The sequence below is a fragment of the Anguilla rostrata genome, chromosome 7, assembly GCF_018555375.3.
Source record: "Anguilla rostrata isolate EN2019 chromosome 7, ASM1855537v3, whole genome shotgun sequence".
Taxonomy (NCBI): domain Eukaryota; kingdom Metazoa; phylum Chordata; class Actinopteri; order Anguilliformes; family Anguillidae; genus Anguilla; species Anguilla rostrata.
In genome coordinates this window covers 3070473-3094996 of record NC_057939.1, presented here as the reverse complement: position 1 = coordinate 3094996, position 24524 = coordinate 3070473, and the positions used below count along the sequence as shown (strand labels likewise).

Genomic DNA, 24524 nt, shown 5'->3' with positions numbered 1-24524 from the left:
AGAACCCCAGCTGGCCTTAGCTGGAATGTTCAGCAGGGCTGGCAGAACACAGCAACATCATGAATCCACACGCATCCCGAAAATGGATGGCAGGGATGATTGAACAGTATTCTTACAAAAACAGCGATGAATCAGTGACCTGTCTCAGTGAGTACATCTGAAGCAGAGCGTGAAGGACGTGACGTGCAAACAGATATCTGTGAGGTGCAGTAATTACCTCTCCTTTTTGTAGCATTTCACAAAGAAACTGTAACTTTGCTCACGTTCATGTATTTGTTATGCACTCGTGTGCAGAGCCAGCGGAAGTGCTGTAGGCAATGAGCCACGCAGCAATTATTTTCATTCCAAGACATTATTAGGGTTTATATTCAAATGATACTCCGATCCATCCATCCATTCATCCATTATCTGTACCCAGGAATACACCCTGGACAGACCGCCAATCTATTGCCAATCTGTGTTTGGTCTGTGGGAGGGAACCTGGAGTACCCAGAGGAAACCCACGTGGACACAAAGAGAACACGCAAACTCCACACAGAAAGCCCCAGGCCATCAATACAGGGACTTGGTAGTTATATCAGGAGAATACATTTCCCCTGCTATCAGCTGCAGATGCTATTTCAGTCCTACGCAGTGTCTCAGACTTGTTTGAGCAGAGCCATCTCGGTGAAAAGCTAGAAGTGTGAAACTGTCGTCTACACTACCATGGCAGCCTTTTCTGTGCAACATTAACCTATATTAGAGCTGTTTGATCGATGTTCACTGCAGTGGTCGAGGAGACCTGTGAATTTAATGTATTTAATCGGAAGTACACTGCAATTAAAGGAAAAGAAGGCCACCGGCAGTTCACGTAAGTGAGCATGGGCTGAATATTCGTTGGTGGCAGTCATTATTGGAGCAAAACAGGCCTGGCTCGTGGCATCTGTTCTGACCTCCTCACACACTGCTTGGGTATAAATATCTATGCTCTTGGAACCAAAGGTACAGTGGAGGCACTTATTTGTTCTAAAGGGAACAAGTTTGACGCATGTACCCCGAAAGTACAATAAAGTACCAGTTGATTATGTATTGCTGGTTTGGGGTACTATTTCATATACCTATAGGGTACCACCATAGTGACAAGTGCTTTCCCTTCATAGGAACTTTTTCTGACTTTTTCTTCTGAGAGTGTAGCGTACACACACACTGGTCTGGGATCAGCTGAAGCGTTTTTCAGAAAACGTTTGTTGTCAGGAGTAAGTTCAGGTAAACTGATCCTGGATGTGTCACTGTGGAAGGGAGTCCTCACAGAGCCACCACACAAAGAAAAGTGTTTGGGTAATCCTGGGTTATCCTGTGGACTTTTAACCTTTCACCTGAGGATGAACTCTCCTTTCACAGGATTCATGGCCTTTTATTCAAACGAGTGGGTTTTTCAACGGTGGGAAGATAATCAGGCAAATTCAACCATTCTAACGTGGGTTGGATTATATCCTTTGGGACTGGAGACGGATCAAGGCGAACACCCTCGAATTTGCATGTTAATTTTACATAACCCAAATCTTCAACTGTTATTGCGTCTGTCACTGACTGACAATTAAGCCACGTATGACTAAGAATTTAAAAAAAATTATTAACACCGACGTTTATAGGAAAATATAAAGAAAAATAGACTAAATAATTAAATAATTCACGTGTAGTTGCGGATGCCTGTTTTTCAGACTGGAAACGGAGCCAAGACGGGCAGCGTGCTGTATAAATCCAGGCGGCTCGGTGTGTACTCTGTATTGTTACAGTATTTTTATTCGCCATAAAAATAAATCCCAGTGAAGCCCGCGGGCAGTAAACAGCGGCCAGATTGTACGTCATCGCGGAGGCGCCATCGAGAGGTGTGATGAGCCTGTACACGAGGAAGACCAAACACAGCTGTCCACTGGGGGGGTGGGGGAGGGGGGAGGGGGGAGGGCAGAAGGTCCGGGCAGCCGGGGGTGGAGCCCCCCCAGAGATCACTGTCCACGGAATGTCAGAGAAATTAGCTAATCGAAATCATGGATTGATATAGATCTCATAAATCTGGTTTTCAGTCTTAAGATAGATTTGTAGATGTCAGCCCAGATACTGTACCTCTTCACTGTGAGCGGAAGAGGACAAAGACAGAGAAAGCAAAGACAGTTGAAAGAGAACTTCCACAGGTAAAACCGGCGTAAAAATGCGTATCTTTACTATTCACACAGTCCGGGGCTGCCCACTGCTGTTCCTGGAGATCTACTATCCTGTGGGTTTTCACTCCAACCTGAACAAAGCACACCTCATTCAACAGCTAGAGCAGGGCTGCCCAACCCTATTCCTGCAGATCTACTATCCTGTCGGTTTTCACTCCAAGTCAGGTGTGCCATATTAAGGTTGAATTGAAAGCTTACAGGAGGGTGGATCACCATGAACAGGGTTGGGCAGCCCTCATATAAGCCTTTCGCCTGTCAAAGCAGGATCCATCTCTGCTTGCAGTGCAAGGCCATTCAGTTCCATTTCATCTGGGAAACGCCTTAAATCTTTGCTAAACTGTTCATGGATTTTAAGTTCGAATGAGCTGGAATTCTCCATCCTCGGTTTTGCAACCAGCAGCGTCCTTCGCAAGCTCATGTGAAAAAGCAGAGTCGTCGGTGTGGGAGAACCCCTAAAACTTCACCTTCCATTAGTCGCGGCTGAGCACGAACGTGACTGAAACTCGGGGACGAAGGGGACGCCCACCTGTGCCTGGGTCCGCTCTGTCTCACGAGGCGGACGGACTAATCGACTCAGGAGAGCGTGAGCGGTTTGTGAGGACACGAGCGGTCAGTGATGTGATCGGCATCGCCAGGCCGGTCTGTCACACAGGCACGGCGCACGGGTAGAATTCAAAGTTAAAAACTGCTTTGTGAACACAACCGAAACTTCTCCGCGTGTAAAAAAAAAAAACTGACACTGATTTATCATCCGAAGACGCAGGGGAACGGCTCCACGTGATGAAGTGCTTTTCGTGCTAACGCTACAAAGGTTATGTAACGCCTGTCGGTCCTTAGCACCAGCGCTATGAGAGTGTCTGCTGCTACCTGGAACGTCTCATACGAGTTGGCAGGATTTTCGTTATGTCACCTGGAATGTGCTTTACACTGCAGGCTGGCTATACTCCTATACTCTTCTAACGAATTAGGCAAGGCTAAACCAATGCACCAAAAAAGGGCCAAATTAATTCAAAACGGGCTTTTGTTTTTGCTAGCATTGCGGACACAGGTCGCCAATCTATCGCAGGGCACACTCACCATTCACTCACAGACTCATACCTACGGGCAATTTAGAGTCTCCAGTTAGCTCACCTTGCAGGTGTTTGGACTGTGGGAGTACCCACAGGAAACCCACACAGACACGGGGAGAACGTGCTGTCTGCAGTAATATTATGTTATTTCCAGTAATACAGCAGTGTCACATTACTCTGTAATACAACCGCAATACATTTTGATGTCAGACTAACTTATATAGCAGTAAAAGCAAGTGACAAGGCAGCAACTCCAACGGTGATAAAAATTTAACAACACGATGACATCAGTTCAAGCGCTATTCTGCTTCAGGGCCTCATTCATCAACAAGAGGGCAAGAACAGATTTAGCGCGCAAGCTTGTGAGCACGTTCATTCCACGCCAAATCTGACTTATCAAACTTTAACTTGAAAAGCGTTCACATGAAAATTTCAGATCACAATAAAACATTGGGCATGTGTACTGTAGCTATTCAAAGCCAATTAGTGTAGGTCTATCAGTTTTTTTCAACAAGTGTCAGGAGACTGACAGGAAAACAGGTGTCACATTACTATCTAAATAGTTATTTAATACTAATACAAGGCTACACAAATCAACCATTACCGTGAGAATGTAGCAAAGGAATATAACGCATCATAAAAATTAAATAGAGCAGCTCAAGTGGATAACTACTGTGTGAAAATATGGTAGGCTACCATATCAAATAACATGACAAACGCATCAAATGAGTAAGACACAACATTGTCAACTCATCACTTGTAGCCTGACTGACATACTTAGCTACTAAGAAATGGCTGACAAAGCACAAGATCAAAGAACGTTCATGTGCAGTTTGTGGCAGTGCATTATTATAAAAGAATATAATTTCCTCTATTTTTTTAAAGCATAAAATGTAGCCTACCTCAGTATTTGCAATATTATATTTAATACAGCTTTGTGTTCATCTTTATCAAGGATGTGAATAAAACAGGAGTCCACCATAGATTACAACTTGTCTTAATAAATAAAGAACCACTGGATATACTACATCTGAAAAGATGTACATTAAAAGTTTTTTTTATTAATATTTTCTGGCCACAGCGATAAATTTAACAAATGATCACTAGAAAAAAGTTTATACTTCCATCAGCTGTACAATACATACAATGTCATAAAAATGGCCGCCAAAATTAAAAATGCACTGCAGTGCATATGCAGAATTTTGAGCAGCATTTTCACAAGATTAAAAAAAAAAGAAAAACACTACATACATATGTACACATCCACACAAAATCCGTTGTAAATTTCACAAATGTACAGTACGTGTCTCTGTGGCAGAATACAAACACAACGTGGGATTTGTTGCTCGATTTTATATTATCTATTTATTATTATTATTATTATTATTATTACTATTATTATTATTATTATTATTATTTCTATTTTTTTATTTAGAAAAGGCATCAGGCTTTTCTTTTTAAAACACTCTTTTGACAAGACAGCAGCTGACTTCCAAATATTATCAGGACTAATATAAGTGGAAGTTAACAAGCACAAACTCCGCTAAATCTTCTCCAGCAGTTTAATTGCACTGTCGCTCAGCTCACACACATTACTGTGGTGTACTGAGCCAAATCTGGACTCCGTTCTGACTTGTGGGCAGTAGATTTTCAGCTGTGTCCAGCTACAAGACTGGTGATACGCTACATTTTTTCCCCCCCTAAACCATTCTCTCAGAGGTAAACAAAAAGCCCAATACTAGCACTCCACCTTCACTTTCCTTTGTGCTGCCAGGGCCCATGACTGACAGTAAAAAGTGGGCTGGGTGACTATTCTTCAGGTACAAAAGACAACATGCGTTGGCTAACTTTTCCTTGTGGCCACAGAAATACAAAGGAATGCACTTTCGTACCTCCCAAATCCCCTGGGTTTTTTAAACTGCCATAAAAATATATCACAACAGTATTGAGGTAAAAAATAATGGTAGCTCTTTTTTCGCCCTTGTACAAGTTACGAGAGAATGAAGGAAAGAAACGGGCACTCTTGCACGGGCTGTCGAGACAAAAAGATTGCAGTAAAAAAAGTTTTTTTTTTTTTCACCCTGTTAGGACAAAAACATGATTTAAAGAAATAAAAGAACACATTGTTAACTGAATGTACTGTCAACACAGCAAATGGCACCAAAGCTATTCTCATTGCAGGGGAATGGTCCTCTGTGTTAACTCACTTCCTGTGTAGTCACTTCCTCTTCCTGTGAACCGCCATTGTGTTACGGGGAGAATGTCTTTGGGTGCTGTACTGCTGGAATAACTGTGAGGAGCACCATACATACATACATACATACATACATACATATATATATATATATATACGTATGTATTTATATATATCCCTGGGGATCTTAGGTCATCGTAGTAAAGAACGGCATTGACAACCAAAGGCACATTGTTCACATAAGAGCAGTTTTTCACCACTATTGCGAAAAACGCAAAATAGCAACAAATAACACAAAACCGAAAGTAAAAAGCTTCCCTTTGTGTGCGACTGTGTGCATCGCTTCTTTTTTTGTGGGACGACGTGGGGTGGCCAGGAGGGCGGCGGCAGTGAGCAGCGTTTGGCGGGACTTCGTGCCACCCAGCAGCACCTGGGACGGGGGGGAGGGGGGGAGCGGGGGAGCGGGGCATTGGAGTGCCACGCCCACGTCACTCCCCGCCTGTTGAACCCTGAGCAGCCTTGCCCATTCCTGTACACAGAGCAAGCGTGACTCAGTGGGTTCTTTCCCTTCTAAATAATTGAGCGGTCTTGGTGTGGCACCAGGTAGCGTTCTCCAGGATTACATCATCGCGGCTCCAGGACACACCTTCCAGTTGCCAGGCCGACGCAAAAACATTCAGGCCTCAGACCAGTCAGATTTTTAATATATTTTTTTTATATTAGCTTTTCAAGAAACATTTATAAGAAATTAATAAATAAAACCTCTACAAAGCTTTGAAAAAATGTAAGTCCCATTTGCTCCATTTAAAATTTTTTGTGAAAATGGCTCCTTCAATACCAGGCTTGGTAACATTTTGAGAAAACCTGTGCACAGTTCTCTGCCTGTTCGCCGATTGTTTAGGCCAGGGTTCACGTCAAAAGAAAACAAGTGAGGTGTTTCGGTCGTAAAAATAGCTTGTTTTTTAAACCTCCACCGGAGACGATAACTATTTTTTGTTGACCCTGCAGGGGAACATGCTCAGAGGTGTTTTAGCTCCTGACACACGACTGCAGGCCCCAGGCTGACAGCTCCTGTCGGGCTCATTGTGAAAGCTGATGACGCAGCTGCTAGTCAACACGCCAGGTGAATAATCCTGAGTTAGATCCTGATTCCCGCTATGCTGGACGACGCAGACACACACTCCACTACTGCGCCACTCCTTCACCAACGTCCCTTTCCCCACAGGCTGTGATGTCACCCTCTAGTAAGAACAGAAATACACTCTTTCGTTCTTTCACTCTTCTTACTCTGTCTTCATCACTTCTCTTTAGCGAATGCCTCCAATCATGTGGCTCGTGTTCAGCAACGTCCTACTGTTCACACTCCATGCTACCTTTCTCAGAATTACAATAAAATAATAGTAATAAAGTGATAGTTAATAAAGTAACAAAACTTGAAGGAAAAAAATAATAGAAAGCACCATAGAAGTATTTTTCCTCCAACAGTACGACTTCCTGCACTTGCAGCAGCGCTACCACTGAACAGAGACAAGGTCACCCGCCGTGACTCATGATGGGCATATTCAAACACCGACGCCTTCGCCCTGAAGAATTCGTGAATTAATCTTTCGTGGATGCCTTTTCGGCCGTTATCCGTACGGGTGGAGCAGGCCGCTCCGAGCTCCTCCCTTCCCTCCAGCGAACGAGGAACGCCAGGAGAATCTCAGGCGCGCACAGTGTCTCATCTCGCGGCTACACTTGCGTAAACTTTCGCATTCCTTTGCTCGTCTCTCCTCTTTCCCCTCCTTTTCCCTGCTCATCGCTCAAGTCAACATCCTACGTCCGTTTAATTTGCACCTACGCCGTCCGAGAACAAGCTCTTCAGAAACACGCATGCCTCATGCTCTTGAGAGTATATATATTTTCTATCCAAAACGGCTAGAAAAATGCGCTGTGGCATCATTTTCACCGCTCCTTGTCATACTGCTGACGCAGACCTACAACACTCAGGACCAGAACCTAGAGCCCCTCGGGCGCTGATGACCGTGGACACCTGCAGTGCATCACTTTGGCCAGCCACACCTTGTCCGTCCTACACTCCCATCTACACTGCAACACAGACGAGTGAAAACCAACCGTACGGGCTTCCTAATCTACTCAGCCAGACCGCACAAATTTGGGCTACTTAGCAACACTGTGCGCTGTCCTGGGGTAAAAAAACCTTAGAGCATTGTTCCCCTTCTTCCCCCAATAAATTATATATTTTTTAAATATAAATGCTTGTAATATTCTTTTACGGCATACAGGTGATAGAAAACCCCACAACTGTGTAGTGATTTCACTGTTTTTTTTTGTTTCGTTTTTTTTTAAAACATAAAAACCTAAAACCTTCACACTCGAACCGGAGTGACGTTCAGCAAACGACGAAACCGTTTCGCCTTTTCGCTTTTTCGCGCACCATTCTGACGTAGAGGATCGCTCCCTTTTTAATAAAAAAAAAAAAAAATAAAAAAACGTTAAAACTAGGGGTACGCCCGTCTGAGATCAGCTGACCAGTTTGGGCAGGACGGTCCTCTGTGGTAAATTTCCGTTGGCGTCGGCCATCTGCGCCAAGTTGGCCCTGAGTCGGGCCGCCGAGCCGGCGTTCGTCGGCAGTTTGGAAATGGCCGTCAGGGCGCCGGAGGTTTCCGTGATGCGCTTGGCGGCGGGGGCCTTCTCGCCGCCGCCGGCGGAGGCGGGGGGGGGTTTGGGCAGGCGGCGCCGGAGCCAGGGGTGGCGCAGGGCCTGGCCGGGGCTCATGCGCACCGCCGGGTCCCACTCCAGGCACTGCTTCAGGAAGTCCAGGAAGAGGGCGTCGTCGCAGCCCTTCAGGGCCGTGGACAGCTCCTTGCTGCCGGGGGGGCCCCGAAGCTTGCCCCGCCGCGAGCGCCCCCCCGTCAGCGCCGTGGACCCGTCCGGCAGGGTGGTGACCGTGCAGTACCGGGGGTGGCCCTTGGAGCTCACGAAGTTCTTGGCCCTCTTGGACGCGTCCAGGAGCTTCTGGGCCGGCATGCCCAGGAGCTCCATGATGCAGGCCAGCTGGTCGCTCTCGTCCTCCCCGGGGAGGAGGGGGTACCCCGTCAGCAGCTCCGCCAGGATGCACCCCAGGCTCCACATGTCGATGGGCATGCCGTAGCGGGCGCCCAGGATGACCTCGGGCGCGCGGTAGAAGCGGGACTGGATGTAGGTGTAGACGCGCTGGTGCTCGTAGCAGCTGGAGCCGAAGTCGATGACCTTGATGCCGCTGCGGCCCTGCTGCTTGAGCAGGATGTTCTCGGGCTTGAGGTCGCAGTGGATGATGCGGCTCTTGTGCAGCGACTCCAGGCACTGCAGGATGGAGTGGGCGAACTTGCGCACCAGCGGCAGGCTGAAGCCCTGGAACTTGTTCTTCTTGATGAGCTCGTACAGGTTCATGCTGAGCAGCTCGAAGGTCATGCAGATGTGGTTGCGGAAGGAGAAGTTCTCCAGCATGTGCACCACGTTCATGGCGGCCTCCTTGTCCTGCTTGCGCAGGTGCTCCAGGATGCGGATCTCCTCGGCCGCCTGCCGGTGGAAGCGCTTCTCGTTGCGCACCATCTTCAGCGCCACGTGCTGGTGCGCCTTGTGGTCGTAGGCCTTCACCACCTGGCCGAAGCTGCCCTTGCCGATGACCTTGAGCACCTCGTAGCGGTAGGCGATGTGGTCGTGCGGCACGTGGACGTAGGAGCCCTGGTCGTCGTCGTAGCCCGAGTTGCTGGAGCCGCCGACCACGCCGGGCCTCTTCTTGGCGTTGGGGCCCGTGAAGTAGACCTCGGAGTAGCTGTAGATCTCCTGGTGCTCGAACGGCGTCAGCTTGGAGGCGCCCTGCTTCACGGCCTGCTCGGGGGTCATGGGGCTGGGCTTGGCCTTGCCGTCGGCGGACTTGAGGGAGGCGGAGCTGGCCTGCCGGCCCTGGCTGGCCTCCTGCGGCCGGTCGGGCAGCGGCAGGCCGGGCCGGCCCGCCGGCGTCAGCCCGTTGGGCTGCGTGGTCAACACCGTCCGTTTGTTGCTGTTCTCCTCGAACAGCTGCTGAACGTGGATCTGCTGGAGGCTCCCGGCGTGCGACAGCTCGCTCATCGTGTGCTTATTGCCTCCGAGCTGAAAGAAGACAAAACATTTTTTTTAAAAACTGCTATTAGATTTCATGGCGGTTTGAACAAGTCCTTTCAAAAGCGAAACGGGGGGGGGGGGAAACGGTCGCCTGGACTCAGCGACAGACGTATCATATGATAGCGTAATCCAGCGTGGTGCTGTGATGTGAAAGAGAGGGAAACACAGCGTCAGTTACGCTAAATTTCTTGTGAAGTTTACACTGTAATAGATTCATTTCGACATTGGGCTTGTCTATGAAGGAATGATGTGCAAAATACCAACTGTTTGTATCCTGGGAAAACTCCTGTGACCCATAAGCACTTAAAATTAGCTACTCACACGCTGCTTGTTCTACATGCTGCTCTATGGTTTCAGTAAACATTTCAGCCTTCACCGCCACCAGATGACAACTTGTGTGCAGCAGAATATATGACTACATGATAAATACATAAAATAAGTAATTGGGTGGTAAGAGAAAATAGCAGATACAATACACCAACAATAAATAAACAATTAGACTTACAAAATGAAAAATATGCGGAAGAAAACAACTTCATGTTAGTTTAATCCAGCATTCACCGCAGCCCCAGCCTTGGTTATAAAGCCTTGCTATTCAGTCCCGATGCCCAGAGAGGACGAACTTAAAGTCTGTACACAATAGCCGAGGTGAGTTGTCCAATACAGAAGACACCCAACGCACTGTCTAACATAACACAGCTGTCACCCGATACAGACCTGTTCAGATGAGTCACCCTTGTGATCCTAGAGCAGATATTAATCACCTTTCACTGTTTTGTGCTTCATCTTCACGTTGTCATGCCAACGGATTCATTACAAAAATGACACACTAAAAGATACGCAGAAATGTGCAGTATTGTATCTATTAACAGAGCCGTTCTTCCTGGGTTATAAAGGTTTGCGTTCGTTAATACACTGCACTATTTATGCTACAGTACGTTGTGACACAATTTGCCCTGAGGGGTAATGCATGATATCATTTTACAGCAAAAGGTGTCTGAACTCAGACAATCTATAGTTTAGCAACGGACACAGAAAAGCTAGGGCAAACAAACATGATTGGTGGTTTAAATGGTATTTGGTGGTAAGCCCCTAACAGTTGTGCTTTGTGAAGACTGTGGTGTCTGTCCCATAGTAAAATTAACTGGGCCTCATGCATGAGTTTTTACACCAATAAAAAAAGCATACAATCTAACAGTCATAAATATGCCACAGAGTTTGTGGGAGGGCACTAGTACATACATTTTCTTCAGCTGCTATCTTAAAGAAAGCATTAATAAAGTTTCTGAACAACCGGTATCACACACAGTAAAATGTTCAGTGTTAAATCAACTCTTACAGAGTACATATGGTCCCAGTTGGAGAGTTGAAAAAAGAATGTAAATTTTACAGAGCAGACACCATGGATGATTTTAGCTGTAAATCCACCGATAAAACCTCTGGTGTCTGATGTCTGGAACTATCAAAATCCAAAGTCTGGAGTTCACCGTCTCAAATCTGTCTCACAGATACGCCGCCACTACTTCTGAAACAGTGCTGGTGACCGTGACACACTGAAATTCAGTTCAGGCTTATGCAACCAGCAAGGAGAAAAGTTCAGGGAAAATCCAGCTTGTTGGCTGAAGGAGAAAGCAGCGAGCCGTGTGGTGTAAATAATGAACTTTTGTGCTTCGGCGACTGCGCAACGTGTTCCTTTTTTTTTTAAACGGCTCTGGGAATCACCAGCACACTCCCACTCCTGGGTGCCGGCATAAATCCACCAATGGCGCCAGCAGGAAATATGGAAGCGTTTTAAACCCCTGCGTTTTTCTTTTTTTCTCGTCCGTGTAAAAACCAAAGCATGTTATTCCAGTTTTTGCTGAATCTCCCACTTTCCTTTCTGACAGTTTAGTTTCTTGACACTGTGAGCATTATCTTGACTAAAGTGTCTTGTCACTCCAGGTCTGGGTTTCACCCCCAAGAATAATTTAGGCACGTGGAATAAAAAAGCATCACAAATGTCTGCTCCAGTCTAAGAGGGCCACTTCCTAAGAATTTCAAAAGCACCCTGGTTCCTAGGATTCCCCTTAATATATATAAATATATATGTGAAATAAGAACACAACGTAGCCTATCATACAGCAAAATTTTAACCGGCTGGCCTTGGGTGGAGGTCGGCTAAATTAGGTGTGCTGGTCCTGTAAATTACCGCTGCCAAAAAGCGTCTTTAACAATGTGCGGCCTGCTCCTAGCGAGCGAGCGCGATTCTGTTTATACGCACGTCATCGACGGGTCACATTACGAAAGACACACGGCCCTGTCTATTCCAGGACGCCGTCATATCTGCATATACACCAGCCGAGGTTCCACAATTACAGCTGAAGGCGGTTAGAACATTAACTGAGCCGTTGCAGATTCAAATCCTCGCCCTCCTCCTCCTCCCCCCCCCCCCACGCCCCCATAACATTGTCTCTCCCCTTCCCTAAAAAGAGCAAAACACGCGGAGCCCCTGTGGGGGGGGGGGGGGAAGCTCTTGCAGCCGGTTTTTTTTGTCCCGCCGATTCAGAACGCGGCGTAGGTGTTGGGCAACACCTGTGGGAGGACCCGCTGACAGACAGCCACAGAGGAGGCGGAGCAGAGCCAAATAAAGGCACGGCACGCACCGGCTCCTGGACGCGAGAGGAGTCGCTTCAGCACACCTCTATGTTCAGCCTCCCTACCTCCCATCGGGGGGGGGGGGGACTATAAAGGGAGGCTGTTCCAGGCTGTACAGCCATGTCACCCCCCCCCCCACCACCTTGTTTTCCTCCCCTGCATACAAAACGCTACCCTTTGACCTGATCTCCACCACCATGATTACTTGAGATAACATTCAGGTAAAAAAAAACAAAAAAACTGGCTAAACCACAAAAGTAAATTCACAAATATGGATTTCATATTTTCTCAGTATTGGGGATCAAAATAGCACTGAAAGTCAACCATTTCACTTTAAACAAACACTACTGGGTAATCCACAGGACATTATCTGAATGTTTTTTTTAAAAACTTGTTTACAAATCACAATTTGAGAAATGATAGCTTTCACAGCTTTACTCTCACGTGTTTTGGCTAGATTGTGGTCGTCTAGAAGTATATTTTGCAGCGGGTAATCACGGCTAACTTAGCAATTACAGACCACTCATATGCTTATTCGGGAAAATAAGCATCAATATTAGCAGTAGTTTAGTGCTACAATAGGCTAATTTCACTTCATTATTCTGAAAGCTAGCAAGACAAATTAACTTCCTCTTATTGTCTCCATCCCAAACAAACCAATAGGTTACTAAAGTAAACATGACACAGTATTTGGATTTCTCCCAAAATGGTCTTTTTGCACACAGAACAATGATAGCAGTACAAATAGATGGCCAAGCTCTCTTCCAACGAAATGGAAGTTATATGTACGTGACAGTGTCTAGCGAACTGATTTCCTTCTTCTTGCTACTGACACAGAAGCAAGACAAAATAAAACTTTCTTCATCTCTTAAATAAGACAGGGGCTTCAAAAAGAAACCCAGTCTCTCAAATCTGACTGGAAGGACGTGCCATTAAAGACCTATGGCCATTTGAAAGTTCAAATGTGTGTTTCAGCTGGAAGGTATCGCAATGTGCACAGATAAGATATGAAGTCTCGCCTTGTAATTTCTTGTTGGCTGAAGTCCTAGTAAAATGGAGGCTCATCGGCGTCATTTGTCATAAAAAAACATGAAATGAATGGGTGCTCAGATTTTTTGCGATGCAGCACACCAGTGAAGGAAAACAGAAATTAAATTAAGGGGAAGTTTAAAAGTAGTTTCTCCATGAGGTAGAGTTGACCCACAGCGATCCTTTTCGGTGTTATAATTGCACGCAAAAGCGTTTTTAGAATTATTCATGTCTTTGCTGAATGTTTTCCTCCTTAAGATAAATTGGGGGCAGCATGATGTGCAGTGGGCAGCACTGTCGCCTCACGGCAAGAAGGTCCTGGGTTCGAAACAGTTCTTTTTACCTGGAAAAGTTATTTTTTAATTCAGTTCATGATCCAGATTTGGAAGGGTTCCAGGTTTTAGTGCAGTTATCCAGCTAACTTTGTAATCCTGCTTCCTGAAACAGGGCCCAGGCCTACTGGAGCCATTACTGTACACACCACCACCGAGCGCAGCCATGTTGGAGCAGAGCGGTGCTCAGAGATGTTGCACTGATGTGCAGCATGCAAGCAGGAAATACGAGGGCCGGTGAACCTTTAGTCATTCATTTGTTGCGCTGTAAAGCCGGTGCCAGGTAGTAAATATTTCTGCCTGTGGAAAAGTGCGGGTCCACAGGGCTGCAGGACAGGTACGAATCTAGCGTTGCAAATAAAAGCTGGAGGTTTGAATGCTAAATAGAACAGTGCTGCTGAACCGTTAATCAAGGTACATAATGTAGCTAACCCAGATTTCTTATGTGCATATCCAGTTACGTGAATGTATGTGGATACTGTGTAAGGTAATTACAGATTAACCACAAATATATGTTACAGCTTTGTCAATAAACATGTACTTCAAAGAAAATAACGTTGTGATTCCAGCTGACCAAGCTAAAACAGACACATGCAGAGATTGCACACAGAGCACATGTTTTGGTTAACACGTGCCAGTTTGTTTACATTGTGATAGCACCCAGACATATTGATGATAAAAACGTTTATTCTAAATTGTCTTAGGGCATACAATAGACACAAATATTTGTTAGTATGAAACAAACAATCAATATTCTTAAGTACAAAAACAATCATATCTCCAAGCTTTAGCGCAAGAAAATTCACAAAGTGCAAAATCAAACTGCAAATACTACTGTGGTGTTGGTCATCCCTCTTAATTAAGATTCCACAATATATTTGCATGATAAAAAAGTATTAACATTGCTAATACAATGACAAAATATTTGTTAGGTATCAAACCACAATCACTATCTCCTAAGCTCGAGCAGAAGAATAAATATTCAGCAAGCTTTAGTGTCCAGCCAAATTCAAAATACACTCAGAATTATTGCATTTCTGCTTAGACCAGGGCGAGCTTAAGAGTTTGTCCTGAGATATCGAAGAGGCATTACTTCAGAAATGTGTTAACTTGCAAAAGAATTGCATTGATTCTGGATTAGTCTAGTGATTTTAATATAATTTCTGTAGATTTTTAATGATTTTCCACATCGCCTTTTCTGGTTCAAGTGCCTACAGCTGTTTGCAAATCACTTAGCCCAAGTGTGGTATAAAATAGCTTCAAAAATTCTCCACATTATTATTATTATTATTACTATTATTATTATTATTGATAATGCTAATGCATTGTCATTTATGAACAGGAATCTATCTGAAAACACCTAAAAGATCCGCCATTATTGCGTGCAGGCGCGTGCTTGTGTGCACGTGTGTGCGCGCGCGTGAGTGAGAGAGAAATATGATGACGAGCCAGCAACTCGAGTTTGCGATGACAGACGCTTACTTGGTTTTGGTTTACCTGGGTACCGTAAATAGCATGGGAGCGAACGTACAGTTTGAAAAAACAACCACGATGGTACTCCTGCCCCGAGCATAACATACACCGTAGACACACATTAAGAGGCAGTTTGAGTAGTATTAAATTAGCCTCGCACAGCTGTACATGCACCATGACCAAAACTGCGAGTCTCACGTGACTACGGCTGTGACAACGAGTTACAGGGCATGTTACAATAACCCTGAAACAAAGAAGCATTTTGCGCGTGGGCCAGTGTCAGACACGCTAGCTACAAGTTTGTCAAATCCAAAGGGAAAATGGAAACGGCATTCGTTCATCATTTTCGCAACTGCATGGTCTTTTCTGGTTGTGAAATGCAAGCGATAAAATGTACTCTGATTTAGACACCTAAATCTGTAGGCTACTCGCATATATGTTATTTTAAGCGTTACTGAACTAAACAGAGATCTCTCAAATTGCAATAGGCCACTTAGCTTGTACAAGCTACAGCGAAATCATACCGTTAGCAAGTTATTCCTGAGAGGCGGTAATGTCACGGGTGACCCTGCTCCGTCTGGGGGACCCCCAACGCTGATTCCGGGGGAAGACTGTAGCTGACAAGCAACCTCACCCCCTTTGCCTACGATTTATAAAAACAAAAGAAAAAAAAATCAAGGTATACATACCGCTGACATACAGGCTATGCTATGTTACATTTCAAGGTTAATGATAAATGTTTAGGCTATAACGTTGTACACCTGGTATTAGCAACATAAGCCCCTAAAAAGGCACCAGGTTAAAAAAAAAACCCAGTAAACTCATTTGTAGCAATGCTTCCCGTCAGTCCCAAATCACTATTCATTTGCAAAGAAAAGGCTAAACCGGAACATGAGTTGGATGAGTGCATTGTTGGTTAACGTTATGTAAAACTGTACGAAGCACTCTGATACGAATGGATCACAACAAGGCAGCTGTACGATTAGCCCAATGCTGTTGACTGCAAAAAAGCTTTCAAACTGAGATGACACAAGAAACCGTTTAATGGAAAACATTGGCACGCCCTTTAACCATTTACACAAAATGCTTTCCTTAGAAGAAAATATCAATCGCCATTAATACGTCCCACAAACCATAGGTAGCTAGCTAGCTAATATGATATCTTACCCGAACCGCAAAAAGCTACGGGATATGAAATTCATAAATGTTTCGAGGATTAGCCAGCAGATTTATGATGCATATATTACACCCGTAGGTCCGGTTGAAGCACAATTAATGGCATGGCTATATCCAATCGAAGAGAGAAACTCATTGGGAAAAGGCATTAAAACCGATTTCTTTGCTCCAGCTTTCCTTACCAGTCGGGTAGACGGCAGCGCAGGGTTTCTTGGTTAACATGGCCGCGGGAGAGTCACACACACACACACACACACACACAACCCCCCCTCGGATGCCTCCCTCCTCCCCTTCCACTCTCTGATAACCAACTCTGTTACCTCCAATCAGCTACATCAGACTTAGCTTCTCAACCTGTTCCGCAAATGTAAGGACAGTGTCCAATATATACATTTTGCTACCATCGCCTGGAAACGCAGAAGTAAACAATGGGGCATATAGTTCTAGTCGGTGGTCCACAAAGTGAAAGTCAGTAGAACTCCAAAAAACTGACCCGTCGCGACATTCGAGCATTAACGGTCGTTTTCTACCCGTTTCCATGTATGGCCAGACACGTGTAGCCCCGCAGACCTGCAGGTCTGCTTGATGCCTTTGCAGTTCTGTGCAGTGTTGAGTTGGCCAAATAATGAACGCGAGAGAGTGGATTGGCACGGAGCTAAACAAGAATAAACTCGCTATGCAAAGCCACGGCAGCTAAAAGCTGTTTCACCAAAAAACCACCCATAACCCTGCATAACTCCCTCGCTCAGTGGTAATAATAACAATAATAATAATAATTTCATGTTTTTTAAAAATTATTATTATTTTATTTATTTATTTATTTATTTATTTTTTGTCAGTGCAGGACTGTTCAATGTTATGTCAGGAATTGCGCAGGGGGTTATGGGTTGTTTTAGAAGATAATAGTAACTCAACTCTCATGTTGGCCGATTACTCCCCTGGATCAGCAGTAATCATACACCCGCTAAAATTACCACATAGCTCCAAATCATAGCATACAGACCTAAGAATAGAACCACGGCCGTTTCCCAACGCAGAGCACGTAGACACTTTTCCGTAAGTATCTAAATATGCTTAAATATGGTCGCTTGTCAGGTTGAAAACGTATTTTAAGGCACAAAATGCAGAAATAGCAGAAAGGATGTGGTATTTAAACATGTCACATAGGATAGGTACAAAGTACATTTGAACTGAAATAAAATGGAAGCGCATTTATATTGACAAATGACCACAGCACATCCCGTATTTGAAGAACGGGGAAAACAGGAATTAGTTATGCAATACCATTACTTCCCCGAGTGTGAGCTGCACAGATGACTGAACAGGTGAGACACACTATGTCATATTGTTGCATGGCATCATGGGACTGCACAGGTGTCAGTGCTGGTAATCATCATAAACAAAGGTATGACTTGTGTCTACTGTCTGGAGGTCTCTATACTACCTTTCACACCTGAGTCTTTTAACCGATTGTAGGGAGTTATGAGTATTGCAGAACTAAATAAAACCAGATTAGTGGGTGCCTAGACTCAGATATGAAAATGCTATACTTTAAATAATAATAATAATAATAATAATAATAATAATGCATTTTATTTATAGAGCACTTTTCAAAGTGCAACCATCTCAAAGTGTTTTTCAGTGGGTGGGATTTAAAAAATATCTTGAATATCTATGTCTGTTCCAACCACCAGTTTTAATCAGAGCTGGCCATAAATCACAAATTCCTGCCACAGTTGTGATAAATAACAGTGGAAACAATGCTCAGTCGTGACCTAGCAGAGTGTTTGTAGTTTTGATCAGCGGGAGGATTAAAGTTGTGAAGTAAGTCCAAACTTCTCTTATGTTCTGTCCTTTTCCATGTTTACTATGAAAGTGGCAAAAAAAAAAAAAAAAAAGAACCAAGATCTTTCCGCCAAGGAGAATAGCCACTGCTGGAAGCACACTTGTAAACATCGATTTGTGGATGGATTTGAATTTCAAGACGATAAATTTGCTAAATTGAAGTTAATCGCTCTGTTATCGTTAATCGCTCAAACCAAGTCGGTTGGAATACTCAGAACATTTGAAATGTGTGGAATTCTCAGAGGAGCGGCCGACTCTAAGCGGGATAGAGAAAGGGTTGATTCTGGCCTTGGTGTGTGTGATCTGAGTCACGCTTGGGGGGGGTCACACCTAGGAATGATTCTCTGTTCTTCAAGCACAAGACCATCAATCACTGACAAATTACTTTATGTCCTGAGTGCCTGACAAAAACCAGCTTTAAAAAACCATATTGCAGAGCTGGTTGGCTTGCATTTCTCAAAGTGCTTACCTAATGCTTTGATGGATCACCAACTGTCACTGTTATTTAACAAATACATGTTTAAAACATCAGTATGAGTGGCCTGACTGATTTTTTTATTTTATTAAAAAATAAAATATATTTTTTAGGGAATATTAACACAAACTATGCTGTTTTGTGTCTTCCCTGCAGCAGCGATGATTAACTTTTCTTTCTTATTCTGTGTGCTACACAACATCATGATGTATCAGTCTGCAGAAATGCACTGCAAGTGAAATAATTATATTGGGATGTCAGGTATGCCGTCTACCTGCTTGTAGGGCATATCTCATAACTGTAGAGCACTGAAAGCTTGGCACTTTTCTGGGTTTCCCCCACAGAATAATTACAAGGACCACAGACTCTTACTCCTTGCAGACATGAACGTCTGTACCTTTGGACCTCATGCAAACACACAGAACTCAGATACCCCCTCGCACGGCTGGAAGCTTGGCCTATTTTATGTTTCTTTCTTCTCTTCTCCTTAATGTTCTGGCTGATTACATCACCATTAACGCCCCATTCCGCATTATTACGTCTCCCCATTCATTCGAGGACATTTAAAAAAAAAATCTCCCTTCCTTTGGTTGGTATTGCTTCCTAGTTACCAAAATATACGAAATATTGATACCGTTCCTTATAAATATATATAATTCCTGGGGCCTTAGGCACTTAAACCAGGTTTCATGTGTCAGATGATCAAGGGGGGAGGCCAAGCACAATGTGTAAGGCCACAGGTAATCTGTGAGGAATCGGGTCACTCATGTGAATCGTGAGGCTGTTATATTGGCATGGCAGGATAGGCCAGGATTAAGAGTATCTTATCTTACAGCCCACAGTGATGACCTTTGATAGCAGCGTAATAAGCTGCCATGAGAGGGCGTTTACAACACGATTTTCTTAATAGAATTCTTCATTTCTAATTTGTAACAATAGCAATGTAATTTAGGAATCTCTAAACGCAATTTCTTAATGTAATTTATGCAAATTGTTTATTACATTTTTTTTGTATGCTGGCTACTTCACCTGAATTTCGCCCTGGAGAAAATGAACGCTGTTCTATCCTATGCTACACTATTATGCTGATAAAACCGTACTGCTGATCAACGCACTATTACGATTTGGATTAATCAAGCAGATCAATCAAGCAACTAATCAACCAAAAGAATATTAACTCCACGATTCTGTGGGTATATGCACCTCAGCCTCCGCAGACTGTCTACGGCTCAGTGTGGGTGAACTGCACTGGAAAGAGTCACAACCAGAACAACAATCTCCACCGTGTAGCGATGCACCCTGTTGTCCATAATTGAATACTGATGACACTAGAGCGGATAAAAGCTGGCAGCCCCGCGGGCTGGCTCATAATTGTGTCGCCTCACCCGGGAGAGTGCTTCCCACACTCATCAAGTGTGACCGATTGTGTGATCAAGTCACCTTCTCTGGTCCACAGGGCTCCTGGGATCTGCCTGCACCAACTACTGAAAGCTAAAGGAAATCCGATATTAAATCTCGCTATTTTCACTTTATACTACAGGTGTGTGTTCTAGCGACTATGTGACACAGTTAACATGAGTGGAAAAAACAAACGACCTATAAAACTGCTTCATTCTCAACCACCCTGTCTCTGTTCCAGACCTGGTATACAGGACGGTGTGGGCGTTCCATTGATATGCAAATGAGCCAATGACATCACACATAAACATACACACATGACTGTGGTTGCTAGGCTGCACACTGTACTCCTCTGCAGCCGATGTAGCTAGTCATCATGGTGGAAACCATTGCCTGTAATATTTCTACGGTGAGCCCATACATATATGAGCCTAATCAACCACAAGTTGATCATTTGGAAGATGACTGGCCACATTCAGCATGACTAAGTTAGAAAATGGCAGGCCTTATTTGCCTGGAAAAGTGTGTGTGCTACATTACATAATGTTACATTGCTAGCATTTTTACATTACAGTACATAGCGAGCCAAACGATAAAACATGTCTAGCTAATATATTGAGCTGTGCAGGTAGCCTTACCTGTTGTGTCTAGTTTTCCAGGAATTTTCTTTTTCTTTTTATTCAATCACAGAATATGGTTATGTCTTTGGAAGAATACATTCCATTCCTTTTCTTATGACTTAGGAAAGTCAGCTTGTCTTTAAAACTGCCTGCTGGTTGGCTGAACAAAAGACAAAAAAGTTTGTAAAGGATTTTAACCAGGAACTCGTGCGGAGTTGTGGTTAATACTGCTCTGGCGGAATGGCGTGGCTCCAATGACATGACTGTGCAGCCTAGCTGATGAACAGTGATGTATGAGGGTAGGTGTGGCTATCAGCTTGTGTTTTTAAAGGGTGTTTAATAGCCTGTGCTCTTCCAACGTGCCAAAGAATTCTGCAGCAACTGGACAGGTCTAAATGCAGAGTGAGTGGGAACTGCGAGAAACCAAAAAAATGTGAGATTAAAAAAAAACAGAAGCATCTACATGTGGGCTGGAGTAAGTGTTCCGGAGGAGTACTATTTCTGTGAACTTGACAGGGTGTTTTGGGGACACTTTTGAGTGACATAAATGCTTCTTTGGTCTAAAGCATTTGAGTTTCGTTCTTGAACAAGGTATTTCTCCTTTGACCAGTAAATTTATGTATATGTCCTTCCAGCTGGCGAGAAAGAGAGGGAGAAAGGGAGGATGAAGCATGAGAGAGAGAGAGATAGAGAGCAAACTGATTTCATGGTTTCACTGGGTGCTGGACTGAAAAAAAACAACTCAATAGCTGAGCTTCTGAAAATTGAGCTGCAATTTAGCAACAAAGACAAGTGGAGCACCATTTAATAAAAACAAAGATGAATGCGGAAAGAAAAAAGATTCGAAAGTGTTGTGGCTTAACTGAATGATGAGGTCGAGTTGCTGTAATAGGATGCGCTTATCTTCATACAAAGAGAAATGAAAACCCTTCCACCACAGCTGTTGGCTGTTCTGTGCTTGCATAACGACTGATACTAAAATACACATTATCAGTCATGTACGAGATGCAATCACGAAAATCGACTAGAGGACAGATGGGAAATGTGATAGACTGTAGCTTGCAGCGAGACTTGTCTGTGGCATGAGCTTGCAGTAATAATAATTTCACAGCATATTTTTAAAGTGTCTATGCACACAAATGAAACTGTGTTTTGCTCACACACCAACATGATCAATAATCAGGAGACAGTAGAACTGCCTTGCACCTTCGAAGGTTTATGGGGTTCAGAACACAGGAAATGTCCATCAAGAGTATAAGGGGTATAAATATTAGCCGATGCTAAATTTAATATTGCAATCGTCTCTAAATAAAAGTGTGCACAGATGGCAAGTCTGGATACCTAGGCCTGCATTTAGCACTGACCGTTCTGGGAGCTATGGCTGTGAACCTACTGGAAACTCTCTGGTACATTTTAATACTTTTCATCTGATTTTTATCAGGAAGACAAGGAAGACACCCAAAAAAAATGCCGCTACTCAGTCTGACAGAATGTAGGTTCTCTACGGACATGGTCTTATCAAAAGGAATTATGTAGCAGAATTAAGAATATATATGGTACTTATTATACTTACATACTTACAGTACATACTTATTATCGGCGCTTGTTAGCCCTAAGTGAAAAGTAAAACAATTTCAGTTTGCTTTTCAGAAGTTGCAAAATGAGCAAATTAGCATTAGTGATTATTTTGACTTTCTCTCTCTCTCTCTTTCTCTCTCTCTCACTTGCTCTCTCTCTCTCTCTGTTATGTCCTGAAAGAGGACTCTATATCACTCAACACTTAAAGCAGCTCCACTGACGTCATCACAATGATGAGCTTATTTTCTCTCCCTGTCCACCATACCTGTCCCTCCCTCCCACAGTGAAAAGACAGTAAAGTGATTGTGTCCAACCTTCTATCAGCAGTACAAGGAATGGGGAAGAATGGGGCAGAGTATCACAAGATTAACTTTTTGATAAAAGTCTTCTGAGATTAGCGACAGTGTTTTCGGAGCTGATGATCCTTCCCTTTCACTCCCACCGCCAGCTAAATCCAACGCTGACGGCTGCGTTTTTCTCAGCAGAGTGAACGCGTGCGATTAAGCAGATGCCATATCTCTCCGCTGAATTATTGATAATGCTGTTGGTAAGGAAGGGGAAATGAGGGGCGGTGTGTGCGTGTGTGTGTGTGAGTGCATGTTCTTTGAATGTGTACATACAGTATATGTGCTTGCATCATCTCCAGAGAGAGTGGTCACACAGTACTGGATCTGCTTCTATTGCCGTTGTCTTTGTCACGTTATGCCATGCTAAAACCCCAGAGCACAATTTGTTTGAAAAGGTCTATTTAGGTATTCATCACTCCCAAATCAAACAAAAGCCATCGCTGCTCCTCAACAAACACTCGGGACCAACATCCGCAGGAATAAACCACCCATAGAAACTGAAAAAAGAAAGCAAGAGCAGGAACTGGTAAAGATGGAAAACGGCTGCCGTTGTATGCACGTCCACCCCTTTCAACAAGGATAAATTGCTCCTGCACAAGTGAGAAAAAAAAAATCAATACGCTCTCACAGTTGGTCAGTTTTAAACATGAGGAGAAATCAGTCTAAGGAAGACGGATACTGCATTGCATGTAACAAGAGGAATAACTTAAATGTGGCTGTAAGCAAACGTTCAGTAATTAGATGGACTCCTCTGTACGTAAACCCCGGTGACAGCAGGAGCCGTTAAGAGCTACTCTGTGAGGACCAATGGCCCAGGGATCCTCCCTTATTGCCATGACCCGCGCTGAACCCTCTCCACCGCAGGAGAGAAAGCAATCGATGCAGATACTCCCACAGAACCTTTGTACTGGTTCAGGCTTATCTCGGCCTTCCTCTGATATCGGTTTCCCCCCTCAGGCACCGCTGAGTCACCGCTGGCCTTTTCGTTCTGTTTATCAGCGCTTTCTCCTCCGGGCGTTTCTTACGGAGTGCGCGGCGGCGCGAGGGGTAACGGCCGCTCGCACCTCCACTACCGACGGGACTGCCGAAACGAAAGCCTGGTCGGGCGGGGACGGAAATCGGAAAATGCTAGGGTTGCCAGACCAGCGATTTCCCAAGAAAGCGTACCGTATATTTGGAGATTTTGCATAGGCACGTGTCACAGGCCACCAAGTCTGGGAAGTATATCAATAAAAATAAAATTTTAAAAGTTTAGTCAATAAATGTACTGTATGTCCTTCGCTGTCATCGTGACGATGTGTCCCTCACATCATACTGCACATAAAAGTGTCATTTGCACATCTGCGGCACGACTCACGACTGCCAATTACAGAACCACTCCAGGGAAAACGAGCTGATTTTTTTCATCCTACCGAAGTGAAAATGTTGGAAACCAAAAATGCAGAGTTACCTCTGTGACAGATCTGAGCATTTCCCCGTTTTTGCGAGCAATACTAAATGCATTACATTACTTTACAGGCATTTAGCAGACGCTCTTATCCAGAGCGACTTACACAACGTTTTCACATAGCATTTACATTGCATCCATTTATACAGCTGGATATATACTGAAGCAATGCAGGTCAAGTACCATGCTCAAGGGTACAACGGCAGTGTTCTACCTGGGAATCGAACCTGCGACCTTTCGGTTACAAGACCAGTTCCTTACCCATTATACAACAATCGTCATACAGTGCTGGACGTAAGTCCCCCAGGTCTCCTGTGTGAGGTTAATTTATTTATGAAGTCCTTCCACTTACTAAGTTCTGATTGGTCAATAATGCCTCGTGCTGTTGAAATCCACATCAGGCAACTGGGCTTCAGGATCGCCAAGATCGCGCTCAACTGAAAGGGAGAAAATTCAGAGACGTCTCAGAGACACTTATGGTCACACTTTAAATGAAGTGCATCTCATAAAGGTTGGGGAAGTGGTTCGGTTCTGGTCAATTCTAGTTAAGTTTTTAAAA

The 24524-nt window shown here is 44.2% G+C and overlaps 1 protein-coding gene across 3 annotated transcripts; it reads right to left on the bottom strand.

Annotated features, from left to right (window-relative positions):
• Positions 1-7365: 7365 nt before the first annotated feature.
• Positions 7366-16535, bottom strand: LOC135258782 (dual specificity tyrosine-phosphorylation-regulated kinase 2-like). Of its 3 annotated transcripts, none has more exons than XM_064342361.1 (3): positions 16438-16535; positions 15604-15722; positions 7366-9599 (listed from the first exon to the last, which is right to left on the bottom strand). In XM_064342361.1, the coding sequence occupies exons 1-3, from the start codon at positions 16475-16477 to the stop codon at positions 7989-7991; spliced, it is 1770 nt and encodes a 589-aa protein (XP_064198431.1). In that variant the 5' UTR covers positions 16478-16535; the 3' UTR covers positions 7366-7988. The 3 variants fall into 3 exon arrangements, with proteins under 3 accessions (XP_064198431.1, XP_064198432.1, XP_064198433.1); XM_064342362.1 differs by lacking the exon at positions 16438-16535 and adding an exon at positions 16247-16431; XM_064342363.1 differs by lacking the exon at positions 15604-15722 and having other exon boundaries at positions 16438-16510.
• Between the last annotated feature and the right edge of the window lie 7989 nt (positions 16536-24524).